The 12785-nt window shown below is 48.4% G+C and overlaps 1 protein-coding gene across 1 annotated transcript in view; it reads left to right on the top strand.

Moving 5' to 3' along the window:
- LOC119317012 (negative regulator of systemic acquired resistance SNI1-like) overlaps nucleotides 1–10398 on the top strand; it is a 14915-nt gene extending 4517 nt beyond the window's left edge. The window contains exons 4-12 of the mRNA XM_037591399.1: nucleotides 3125–3206; nucleotides 3291–3340; nucleotides 3537–3722; nucleotides 3802–3872; nucleotides 3943–4012; nucleotides 7329–7394; nucleotides 8781–8933; nucleotides 9485–9609; nucleotides 9796–10398. Of these exons, the coding sequence (XP_037447296.1) occupies nucleotides 3125–3206; nucleotides 3291–3340; nucleotides 3537–3722; nucleotides 3802–3872; nucleotides 3943–4012; nucleotides 7329–7394; nucleotides 8781–8933; nucleotides 9485–9609; nucleotides 9796–9874 (882 nt within the window). The 3' untranslated portion in view covers nucleotides 9875–10398. The remainder of the gene's footprint in view (nucleotides 1–3124; nucleotides 3207–3290; nucleotides 3341–3536; nucleotides 3723–3801; nucleotides 3873–3942; nucleotides 4013–7328; nucleotides 7395–8780; nucleotides 8934–9484; nucleotides 9610–9795) is intronic.
- Nucleotides 10399–12785: the final 2387 nt, after the last annotated feature.

Raw genomic sequence — 12785 nt, 5'->3', positions numbered from 1 at the left:
TGATCTGTCGTGGGCGAGGCGGGTGCAGATGTTGGTGAGGGTGGAAGCGGCGATGATGGGTTATCGCATGTGGAACCGGCGATGGGAGGGGTGGTAGGGTTTTGGGCGGCGACGAGAGGCGTAGGGTTTTGCGCACTGGGGTTCGTGCGGGCTCGGCGTGGGACGGGAAGTGGTGGTAGGAGCTCGGTTAGGTCAGGGTGGGAGTCCTGGTCAGGCGTGGCGCGTTTGTGTTGGAAAGGGAAGCTGGACTCGTCGAACACAACATGTCTAGAGATGAGGACGCGGCCGGTCGCAGGGTTGAAGCATCGATAGCCCTTGTGATCTTGGGAGTAGCCAAGGAAAACACATGGGACTGATCGGGGGGCCAGTTTGTGAGGTGATGTGGCCGTGATGTTGGGAAAGCAGCGGCAGCCAAATACGCGCATGGCAGAGTAGTCGGGATGTACCCCGTACAACAGGAAGAATGGCGTGTGCTGGTGGCGCGGGCGACACGGTCGGCGGTTGAGCAGGAAGGTGGCGGTTTGGAGTGCTTCGGCCCAGTAGGAGTAGGGCATGGAAGCATGGATGAGAAGGGATCGTGTGATGTCATTAAGGGTGCGGAGAGCACGTTCAGCGCGCCCATTTTGTGGTGATGTGTATGGGCACGACATGCGCAGTACTATACCAAGCGAAGAGAAGAACTGACGGGCGGCGAAGTTTTCAAACTCACGCCCGTTATCGGTTTGAACGGTGAGTACAGGAAGGTTGAAGTGAGTGCAAACCATGTGAACAAACGCACGCAATGTGGGGAACACATCAGATTTCAGTTTAAGGGGAAACGTCCACATGAAATGATTGTAATCATCGACAACGACTAAGTAGTACTGAAAACCGGACAAGCTAAGTACTGGCGAGGTCCATACATCACAATGGATAAGCTGAAATGGAAAGTAAGAGACATGATCTGAAGAACTAAAAGGTAAACGATGGCTTTTTCCTAGTTGGCAAGCGGTGCAGACGTCGCCGGCGGAGCGGGGAGCGGTGATGGAGGCGCGGCGAAGAGTGGAGTCTAGACCATCATCACCAAGATGGCCGAGACGACGATGCCATGTGTCACGGGTGACTGCAGTGAAAGCGTGGGGCGCTTGAGACGGGTGCGATGGGTGGAGTGGGTAGAGCTCGTCCGGCGAGTCAGAGCGGAGGATCATCGCCTTCGTTCTTCGATCCTTGAAAGAAAAACCACAGTCATCAAATTCTACATTAACTGGGTTATCGCGTGCAAGGGCTTTAACAGAAATGAGATTCTTGATTAAGTGAGGAGGGATAAGAATGTTGCGGAGAGAGAGAGAGAGGATAAGATGAAGTGGGAATGGTGTGTTGGCCGATGTGTGTGACTGCTAAGGTTGATCCATCACCAACTACGATATCAGGAGAGAAACTAGGGCGAGATGAGGAGAGCATACTAGAGGAGGAAGCCATGTGTGAGGTCGCGCCAGAGTCCAGCACCCAGTCCCCGCCGGAGTTCGGCGGCGCCTGCCCTTGCTGCATGCTCATGGCGTTGAGCGCCTGAACAAGAGCGGCCTGATCTCAGGCCGACTGTGGGGCAGCGGCAGGCGCACCGTGGTTGATGCCGTAGATAGGATGCGGAGGGACCGCACCCATCTGCCAGTGCGTCGGGGGAGCCGATGCAGGTGGGGGAGCTGCGCCGTACTGTGCGGCGACGCCGGCGAAAGGCGTCGGACCACCGGGGCAGGGCTCGAGGATGCCCGCACCGGGGGCATGGGGGCGCCAGGGCATGGGCCATGCGTGGACCATGCCCGTCCAGGGCGCTGGAGTAGGCGCTGGCGGGCGCGGTGCAGACGTCAAGCCCCCGCCAGAGCCCCTGCCCTTTCCTCTGCCGCGGCCGCCCCCGCCGGAGCGGTTGTTGTGGTCGCTGCCCCCGCCTGGGTTCTGTGCGGCGCGCCCGGCGTGTAGCGCGATGTCGTGGGGGGCCTCGTCAGCTTGGCGGCTCTCCTCCAGAAGGAGGAAGGCGCGGCAGCGCAGGAAGGTGGGAAAGGGTGTCTGCATGGTCAGGATGGGCACATCATAGCGAAAGCGAGGATGGAGACCACGGATCATGTTAAGGACCTGGTCGCGGTCACCGACGTGTTCGCCGAGGTCCGCCAGCCGGTCAGCACAGTCCTTGAGGCGGGCGAAGTAGGAAAGGATGGAGGACGAGCCTTGGTCGATGCGGCGAAACTCGGTGGCGAGCAGGACAAGCTGGTGCTCGCGGTTCTCCAGGAAGATGGAGCAGATGGCGTCCCAGACTTCGGCGGCGGTGGCGCCGCGCCGGTGCACCAGGCCGAAGATCTCCGGGCTCACCCGATTGTAGAGCCAGGAGAGGACGTGAGCGTCGTCCTGGAGCCAAGCGGCGTCAGGGCGGCGCGGGGAGCCGGTGAGGTGGTCGGTGACGCCGGACTTCTGGAACTGAACTTCGAAGAGCGTACGCCAGGTTGAGGCTGAGCACGATGGGGACGGGCTGGTTGATGAAGACACCGGCGAGCGGCGATTGGTTTGGCGGTGCGGCGGAGGAGCTCGCCTCGGTGTCGTGGCGAGTGAGTAGCGCACCCTGGGCAAGTGCATCGGGTGTGAGAAGGGGCATGGTGCGGATCGGGCTCGGAGCACCGCCGCGAGTAGACGGGGGTGGAGGAGGAGGCGGCGGCGGCGGTGGCGGAGGATGCGCCATGGCCGCGGGCAGAGGGCAGCGGAAGTAGGTGTCTAGAGAAGGCTGGTAACTGATACCATGTAGAGTAGTATGCGGAGAGAAAATGCACCTTAGGTGCTCTCATTCCATAGGCAGCAATATATATGGTACAATGTACAGAGGCGCAATGGCGCTCGAGAAGAGAGGAGAGAGTGGGCGACGTGCGCAGTGGGGGGCAGATCCGTGTGCATGTACGTGGGTGAGCACGTACGTGCATGGGATCGCCATGCAACTGTCAACAAAGATAACCTGAGGGTGTACCTCAAATTAGGAAGGGTTACACTCTGAGTTTTTCTGTTCTGGTATCGCATTCCTTGGCAGTACTATAGAAACTTTGCATCTATAATATACATTTCTTTGTCTGTTGTTGAGATTTGAAGCTTGTTCTGTTCTGTAATTTAGCATATAGAGAACATGGTGCTGTTCCAATATCTCGTTCTCACACTTGAGGCTGATTTTGTACCTCGTCATATTGCATATAAAGGTAAAAGTGCCTGTCAACTTAACTGTTTTACATTCCTGTGTATAAGACAATATATTCTTAAACATTCTTGTGATTTTGTTGCAGAGTCATTAGACTGGGTGATTATCAGGGAATCTGTTTTAAGCGTGCTTCTGGTAAGACCTACCTACATCTGTAATTTATAAAAAGTAGCTTAGCTTTCTGGGCTAAAACTTTGTTTGTTGTTTCTTTGCCTCGTCATATTTTGTTGAAGATTTTTTTTTACCACTGACATAGTCACAGTTACGTGAAAGTATTGCAACGTCTGCGTTATTTTATGACATTTTTGGAATCCCTAATATTCATTAACAGGGATCGCGAAAACTGGTATTCAAAATGTTTGTCAAGAACTGCATATCCCTTCTGAACCAACATCAGCGGGAAGTTGAAGATGACATATCTTCTAAATCAGCATCTGATTTAGATTCTTCCTTAACCTTTTCATTGCTTGAGTTTGAAAGAGAAGCGCTTATATCCGTGAAAAAACTTTTCATTATGGTGAGCTATATCATAGTGTTTTTGATCATACACAGATTGTGTGAAGTGCAGATGCTAACTATTTCAGTTTTTTTTGTAGGTTATAAACCTTGACTTGATTAGGAAAGAAGCAGACAAATTGGGCCTGACTTCAAGGGCTGATGGCCTCAGGTTTGGTTCTTAGTTTCATTTTCTTAAGAATGTAACCATTGTGCCTGACATTCCATTTCCTTCTCTGTAGGAATCCTATCCTGGAAGTTATTCTAGAGGAGCTAACTTACAACACAATCTACTTATCCCCATTTCTTTTGGTAACTGCAAACCACTGCATCCTTCTGGCCTCTTACTCATTTTTCATGGATATCTTAATGTTATCATAATGTTGAACTTGCACGAGAAACTGAATGGGTGGTTCATTGTAAACCCACTCAAAGTTCCTAGTAAAGCTTGTCTGAATGCTTACCAATTTTCACTTTGTTATGAGTTCGCTTGATGCCAGCTAAAGATAGGAAATAAAGACCACATACTAAATTAGAATAGCTGACTTTACTTGAAATCTAGTAGTACTCTAATGTTCTGTTAATTCTTCAATCAGTAATCCGCACATGTGCTGGATTTTCCCCAGGAAAGGAAATGTGCACAACCCTTAAGCTTCCGCGTAATAGTTGTTGAGATAGAAGAATAAGATGTCTCCGTAGCTTTATAGTAACCGCACAGTCAAGCATAATGCCAGTTAAATTAGCTTTCGTTGTTACACATCTATAATTAATTTTCCTATTCCCTGTGTGATGTTCCTGTTGTATGGGTGGGGGATTCCTGTTCTTTTTTCCAAGATCATGCAGGAGAGCTGCATGTTCTACAATGTCATTTGAAAGGTATGACCCAAAGAAAAGACACAACCCAGAAAAAGGGAAACACACAGCCACCTAGGCAGCCTGAAACGACCTAAGGATTGCTACCACTAAAATACTTGTGCCGATGGCCATCCATGACCTCAAGCACAATCGTCCTCACCAGGCCACACCCTAGTCAATTACAAGTATAATCTGTAAGGCATGGGAAGCAGTCATCCACCATGGGAGTTTGCAGCAACAGCCAAAACGCCGCACCATCCGGCTATGACCTCGGCAACTCTTGTACAAGCATCACGGAGGCAGCAACAACTTTTTTTTTGGAAAAGGAGGATATACCCCCGGCCTCTGCATCTGGACGATGCATGCAGCCATTTTATTAATTATCCACAAAGACCATACAAAGTAATACATCAGTAAGCCTGAAGCCACCATCTAGGCAACACCTGTTGCTATTCCTATCCCTTAGATGAAGGTGTGCTGAATATCCGGGCCGAGTACCAAACAAACATTGCACCAAACCCTAACATCTAAAGTCGGATGCCCCAGCCCAGCCACACACCGGGACTGGGTCACACACCGGTCCAGTGCACTCTCAAAGATCACCGCAACCGTCTTCCACCGATCCCTCTCCAGAGCAAGCACTGACGCATCACCATTGCCAGGCTGCCGTCGACGCCACCACGGCGCCACACAGCGCCACCACCCTCCACGTATCCATCCACACGCGACCGTCGCCGAAACTCCACGGCGCCATGCCACCAAGATCCGCCGCCAGCCATGCGGTAGATGTAACATCGCTCGTCCTCTTGTCCCCTCTAGCCAGTGGTTGCTCCAAAACGATGCCCCCAGGAGGGCGAACGACACCGCAGGCGTCATCATCGTCCGATCCGGTAGACCTAGATCTAGGGTTTCCCCTGGAACATCCCAATTGGGACTGCCGCTAAACGCCACCCAACCAAGACGAGCCCACCACCTTCCCATGCTCACCGAAGGCGACACCTCCATGAAGATGACGACGCCGCGAGCGTCGCTGCCGCCCAATCCAGAGGGATTTGGGTTTTCACCCCGGTACACGAGCAAAGGAGGGAGGCAGAGGCGGAATGGAGAACCTTGACGGCGCCTATATGTAGGGGACGGCGCCTGCACGCGTCGCCGTCGTCGTGGCCGGAAGATCCGGCCTTGGATTTCTCTGGGCTCCGCACTTCCCCATCCTTTCCTCAGACGCGGCACCGACGACCAAGGGCAGCCGGAGACCAGATCGTGAGGCTTGGATTGGGACGGCGTCAGATCCGGGATGGGTGCCCCCGAGGCCACCACGCCCCGCAGGCACCACCCGCCGCCATCTTGCCGCCTGTGCGGCCAAGGGGGGCGGCCAGCACTTGCAACAACCGCCGGCCAAGGGCCGCCTCGGTTCCAAGTCCCCCGTGCGCGGCAGGGCGGATAGGACCCTCACCGCCATCTTCCCCAACGGCCGCGCGGCGTTCCAGCGACCCCCTCCGATGGCAGTGAGGGAGAGGAGAGAGGGAGGGGCGGCCGGCGGTGGACTAGGTTTAGCGCCGCCCAAGTCGCCCCTGCGGGAGCGACGCGGGGACTGCGAGCTGTGATCACCTTAATTGTCAATTTCAGAGGCAGCAGCAACTAGTCCCTAGCGACGACCGACCTCCAGTTGCATGAGCATCAGGTTGACCAGGGGCAAATGAACCTGGTGTGGAGAATGGCCAATGCAGCCACTCCAACCACGACGCCTTCAAGGACCGTCTCCAGCCTGTCCAGCACCGTCAAGACTACCAATGACTAGCCATGGAACCGAACGGATAGAAGAGAGCCGGCAGTGATGAGGGTTTGGTGAGGTGGGAGAACGGCCAATGGTTTGGGAAGGGGTTGAGGCAGTGAGGGTTTGCTTCATGGGATTACAAGTTACCCTAACATTGGTCGTGTTATTTTTGAGAGCCCCCGTTTTAAATTCCACCGAATCTATACAAATCAGCTAAAGGTGACTGACTAGAGTTAAGGTCTCAGTAGAGATCTGATATGCATATTACTGACTACTTTGATTGCTTTGCTTCATGAGTAGTACTCAAACTTGCACAAGAATGTCTTAGTAATACCCATGATTGTACTTTCCAAATTCCTAACTTTTACGTCTTGTAAAGCAATCAAACCAAGACCTATGATGGTTAAGCAGCTACTATGTTAGTGTTTTGGGTCTTCATGTGGTTTTACAGGTAAAAGGGTGTTCCGGGGCAGCTGTACGGTTGAAACTGAAACTTGTCTCTTTTATTTTGGGTCATTTATATGGAATAGCTGTGCTGTAGCTGGCTATACACTAATAGAAACAGCACCACTATTGGGTGCAATAGCTGCCATAGCTGTATTAGCGGAACTCCATGCGTAGCGGTGATAGATAGCTATTTAGAAAACTACTTGGCAACTAAACTGTTTGCCAATGATTAGGCACATGGCTTAGTTTACCAGCTTCTTTTTTTGGTGAAGTGCGGACTTCGGAGTTTGGTCCATCGCTGATGGGTACCTCAAGTGTTTAATAACTGTTTGGACACAAGTTAGATATCTGGTGCCATTTAGATACGAAAACTTGCACCTTAAACTCTTATCCGATGAATGCTATATGATCTTTTTTGGCAATGAAAACAAAGAGATCAAAGCTATTTAGATACCGGAACCTGTACGCATAATTTTGTTTCTATTTGCTGCTCATTTTCCTGGTACTCCACTTTGATAGTAAATTAATGACTTTGTTTATCAACCGCAACAGGCCTTCACGGAGTGGAAGTGGAAATTGCAGATTATCCTGCTGTACTTCTCAAGATATCAAGTTAAGGTATTCTAAATTTACTTTATAATCACCTGATTCTTAGCATGCAAATGCCTTCTGTGCAACTAAAGAAATGCCCCTTTGGAGACAGTGATTGGTGTTTCAGTATATACAGCAGAAGTGTGACAATTGTTGTATCAAATGTTGGTATCAACTGTTGCTCTCCAGTTGATACAAATTTTCTTGCCTCTTAGATAGGCTCTCCAAATGTTCCACCCCCATCATGTCTTCATTGGCATTATCTGGACTGGTTTGTTTTATTAATTACTCCCTCCGTTCCAAAATAGATGACCCAACTTTGTGCTAAAGTTAGTATAAAGTTGAGTCATCTATTTTGGAACGGAGGGAGTACATAGGACTTGAATATGTACCTATAATTTCAAACTGAGTTCTGAAATAAATGGAACATCATTTAAAAAATTCTACAAGTTTAATCTGACAGACAGAATCACCTTGAATTTGGCCACAACGAAAATGAATTCCAATGCTGAAACAGCAATATTGGTTCTCAAAGCTTAGGCTATCATTTGCAGGCTTATCCACAGCACTTAGATCATCTCAAACACACTTGACTTTAAAATGACACCACAATAGTAAACTTTATGCTAAATAGACATCACAAGAGCAAACTTTGTGGTAAATAACACTCCCGGGGAATATTCCATTGTGAGTTTCATTTAGAATGACACAAAGCGCTTCTCTTCCCTGCCTCCATCTCTTATCAACCAGTGACGTCCATTACCCTGTTTCCTAGGCTGCATGCATGTTTAGCTCCACTCTCAACCATGCATATGGTACCCCCTCCGATCGATTATAAGTGTTGCAGTTTTGAACTAATATTAGTTCAACCTTGGTTCAAAACCGCGATACTTATTATGAATCGGAGGCGTACCATTTTACAGATCTTTTGCTCTTTCCTATGTTATTTGAAAGTCTAGCATGATTGGATTATTTGTCCTCTAAACAAGAATCTTAGGAGTGTTACTGACCTGTACTAACAATTGTTTTTTGGACACGTTGATAGAAGTTACAAGTACTACAGTTTAGATGTCAATTAGAAAAGGATGTCAAGTACTACTGTTTGGTTTTTATAGGCAACTTTTCCCACACACATGGAACTCTTATTTGTAGTAGCATTTTTGAGAGATAGACATCAAAATGCCAACTAACAGGTGCAGATGTATAGCACAAACTAACGTATTATTTATGAACTCAGTTTTCTGTGTGCATGGAGTTAAAATGACTAGAGAGATCATTATTAAATGTTAATATTGACATGCTAATTGGTGTATTGTCCTCGTTGTCTCTTCTACCTGAGAGCTTTCACATAAGTTCATTTTGTGATCAAAGCAAAATCATGGATGCTATTGCCACCTTTTTTGTTGCTCATAGTCTGCAGTCCGTACTCGGAGGTCAGATAATTCTCAACAAGATTTGACAGTGGAAAGCGCTCTGAGTATGTTTTCATCAGAAGCAAGCGCAAAGGCCATGGTTAAGATGATGTGTCCAGAAGTTGCTCAGCTTCTCTTAGCACATGCATACCAGGTTAGGGCATTAAGTGCCTGCTCCTTATTTTCTATGAAAGATTTTTTTGTCTAGATTTTGGACAGAGGCGACTAGATATTTGATTTGACCCCAGAAATGTATGTTTTGACCCTAGAAATAGTGACATGGAATAATATAGACGCATACACGTCTCCAGAATATAGTTTCTAAGGTGATACTCCTTGGTAGATAGGCAGTAAGCGTATGTGTCTTTAACTCTAGCTTTTGTGTGCTAATACTTTCACAAAAATGTATGGCCATCTTTGCATTGTACTGTATATTGCCTGATTATCTGTCATTCAGGTTGAGAGCATAAACGCATCATTCATCCATTATTTGCCGCTAGCTTGATACTGTCTAGAGCATATTCTTTTTCTCTTTGTTTAATTGAAGAGCGTAATACTATTGTTATTAAGAAACTTGAACAGGCGGCATTGTAGATCTCTGTCATCCATGTTCCCACCCTGATGTTCTTCTGCTGTTCTGATATTCTTCCATTTACAGCAATCTACATCTTGGGTTATAATTTTGACAATCATAAAACCTTTCAGGTCTGCCTATCCGTTGATGGTGATTCTAGCGAAGCTAATGATGCAGCAAAAATGATGGGAGCGTCTCTTCTCGAGATATCTTGCAAGTTTGTGTTGGCTTTCCAGAATCTGAGAAAAATCAACACGTGAGTATTTTGTTGTGTTTATTATCGTAGCGGCCACCATGATTCTAAAGCTGTCAGGACTCAGGAGATGAGTGTCAGATGGTACTCTCGCTGCATGTCGGGCAGCCATATCAGACTATCAGTACGGATCTGCCAACAAATTCACTAAGTTCCCTATGCATTTAATTTCTGTATACCGTTTTGCAGGAACATTCAGATTTCACAGTTTGAGAAAGAAGCTTTGTTCACTGCAGCAACGCTGACAAGAAAACTGCAGAACGGGTGAAGATTGGAGACTTGGAAGTATTCATTTTGGATTTTGGAGACTTGGAAGCGATGGGATCAAATGGTTTATCTTAAGAGAACGATGGATCTTTGTCTCGTCTATTGCACGGCAAAGTATGTTACCTGTGTATATATATTTCGGTTATCTATTTCCTCTGTAGTAGAGTATCCGACCCTGACGTAAAGAACTGAAGCATCTGGGTTGCTCATCCCAGGGCAGATATCAAATTCACTTGGTTTTCTGCTCGGCAAATATGTACTAAAGAATGCTGGTTTCGTCTTACTCCCTTTGTTTCAAATTACTTGTCGCAGGTATGGATGTATTTAGATGTATTTTAGTTCTAGATACATCCATTTCTGCGACGAGTAATTTGGAACGGAGGGAGTAGATGGTAACCAAGCAAACCAGCCCGGGTGTACTAGAAGAGGCTGAAATCTAGGGCCTTGTTGTTAGCCCTGAGAGCAATGCTAATCTTGTTGTCCTCCGTACCTAAATACAAGTCTTTTTAGAGATTTCAATGTGAAGTACATACGGAGCAAAATAAGTGAATCTACTTTAAAATATGTCTATGTGTCTGTATGTAATCCCTATTGAAATCTCTGAAAAGATTTATATTTAGAAACGGAAGTAGTAGTACATCTAAATAGCTTATCCACTAACCTATTTTTCTCATACATGCAAGTATAGTATGTCACCTTGGAATACAACATGCATCGAGAAAAGTCCATCGCAATATGTAATCATGCATAGGAAAAAACCCATGTCAACATGCAAAAATGCATGAGGATTTTTTATTCTATTATGCTATTTATTATTAAATAGATATTTTAGAACTATACAATAATAATACGCAATAAATCATATGTATTTTTAATTTTAGTTCTCATAGAACAATGCCCGTGCGTTACGACGGGATATAAATATTCTAGTACGTTTGCTTGTAATTTATCTGTCCATAATATGCGATTGTGTTAATAAATGTTGATCAAATTTTGTTCGTGATTTACCTTATATTTTGATCGAAAGTGATTTACCTGCCCATAGTATACGACTGTGTAAATAAATGTTCATCAAATTCTGCTCCTGATTTACCTTGTATTTTGATTAGAAGTTTGGTAAATAAATTAAAGTGGAATTTGTTTAGAAAGTAAGTAATACATGGGGAAGGTTGGATGAAGGGATGGTGCGAAGACAGGTGAAACGGGAGCCTTATGTTCTTTTTAAGTAGTAGAGATACTATTTGTTGTTCAGCCAACAATTCAGCTCACCTGTGTGCGAAACATGCAAGCACACTGAGTGTGACTGATTGCTGGATGAACTCTCCTCCTAATTTCCTCGTGACAACCTGTTGGCTGATCGCGTTGGAGCTGGAAATGATTGAATAAAGCTCTATGATTCCTGCAAAAGAAAAATACAATCAAATCTCATTGGTATATATTGCAAAACATTCATACAACAAAAGTATGGGGTAACTTCTAGTAAATAATATACCCAACAATTGGCTGTATAAGACCGGCGTGTCATTCATAGCCAACATACTTAGTCACTCATATAATAGAGTTGCTTATAAGGTTGGCTACTAGGTTAGTATTTTTTTTGCACTTTTTGATTTCCATTTTCTCGTATTTACTCTTTTTATCTACTAGCATGACAAATTGACGAAGCTTTGACACCAAGTCGTAGATCTCGGCTTCTTGGTCGGAGTCACACGTAAAGCAAGTAAAGACCCCTAGTGGTTGTTGTTTAGGGTTCTAAAAGAACCCCACGATGGAGTTGTGAGTATGTGTTTTGTGTTGATCTCCTCTCTGCCCATGTTGTGGTTCTCGGATGATTGAGAAAAAGGGGTTTCCCCCGCTTTATATTATAAAGCAAACCTCCGATACATCCAGCACGCTGGGGCCGCAGCACAGATAAGCCCAAAAGAAAACAAAAAAAAATGAAAGAGAAATGAATGCCGACACCGGCAGATCAACGACGAAAGGAAGACCGGCAACCGCTGCACCCTCCGACGAAGTGCCACCGCGCTCCCAGCATCTCGAAGCGCCTCGCACCAAGCAACACCTTCAAGAAGGAATGCGACGACGCCGCCGCTGTTGCCCGATCAAGTTCTAGGGTTTCCCCCGGTACGCGAGGGATGGTGGGGAAGGGATATATCCGACGCCCCTCAGGAAGGTCCAATGGTGCCCGCAAGCGTCACCGCGTTGGTGCCGGACAAGCCGACAAGGATTTCTCCCGATCCAGAACCACCACCATCACCCGAGGCACTTCGAGATGCACCACCACAACAGCCGCCCACCAGCCTGTGCCACCACGGTTACCGGACACCCCCGCCGCCTCACTGGAGTTGCCAACACGAGGCCTAGCTCGGGCAAAGAGACCCGGCCACGGGAGCGAGCACAACTCAGACGGGGGGAGGGGACACTCTCCACCGGCGCAGCGGAGCCGGCCGGACGCGGCAACGAGGACTTGCCGGGCCTCGACGGCCCGGCCGGGTCCACTTGGACCCGGACAATCCTGTCGTGACGCTGCAACTCGTCGACCGACGAAGTCCGCACCACCCAAGCCCGCCGCCACCATGCCATCACCAGGAAATGACGCCGCGGAACACCGAGCCACCGGCCCACCCAAACCCAGATGGGGCCAAATTTGGGCTGGGCGGGCGCCGCCAGCCACCAGCGCCACCGCGTCGTCCCACGGCAAACGGCCGCACCGCCGCGTCGAGCACCACCATGGCACGCGGCATCACCGCCGACGGGCCACACCGACGCCGGCCGAGGAGCACCGCCGCCAGCCCCCACCGGCCGGGCATGGGGGGCTGTGCGCGGGGAAGGGCAGGCCCGTCACCGCCAGCACCACGCGGCCGAGGCCCGGCGGCGCTCGCTGGCGGCGGCGGGAGGAAGGAAATGCGAGG

The sequence above is a fragment of the Triticum dicoccoides genome, chromosome 6A (assembly GCF_002162155.2).
Source record: "Triticum dicoccoides isolate Atlit2015 ecotype Zavitan chromosome 6A, WEW_v2.0, whole genome shotgun sequence".
NCBI lineage: Eukaryota > Viridiplantae > Streptophyta > Magnoliopsida > Poales > Poaceae > Triticum > Triticum dicoccoides.
Note: the sequence above shows the minus strand (reverse complement) of the source record. Positions and strands in the feature narration are given on the sequence as shown.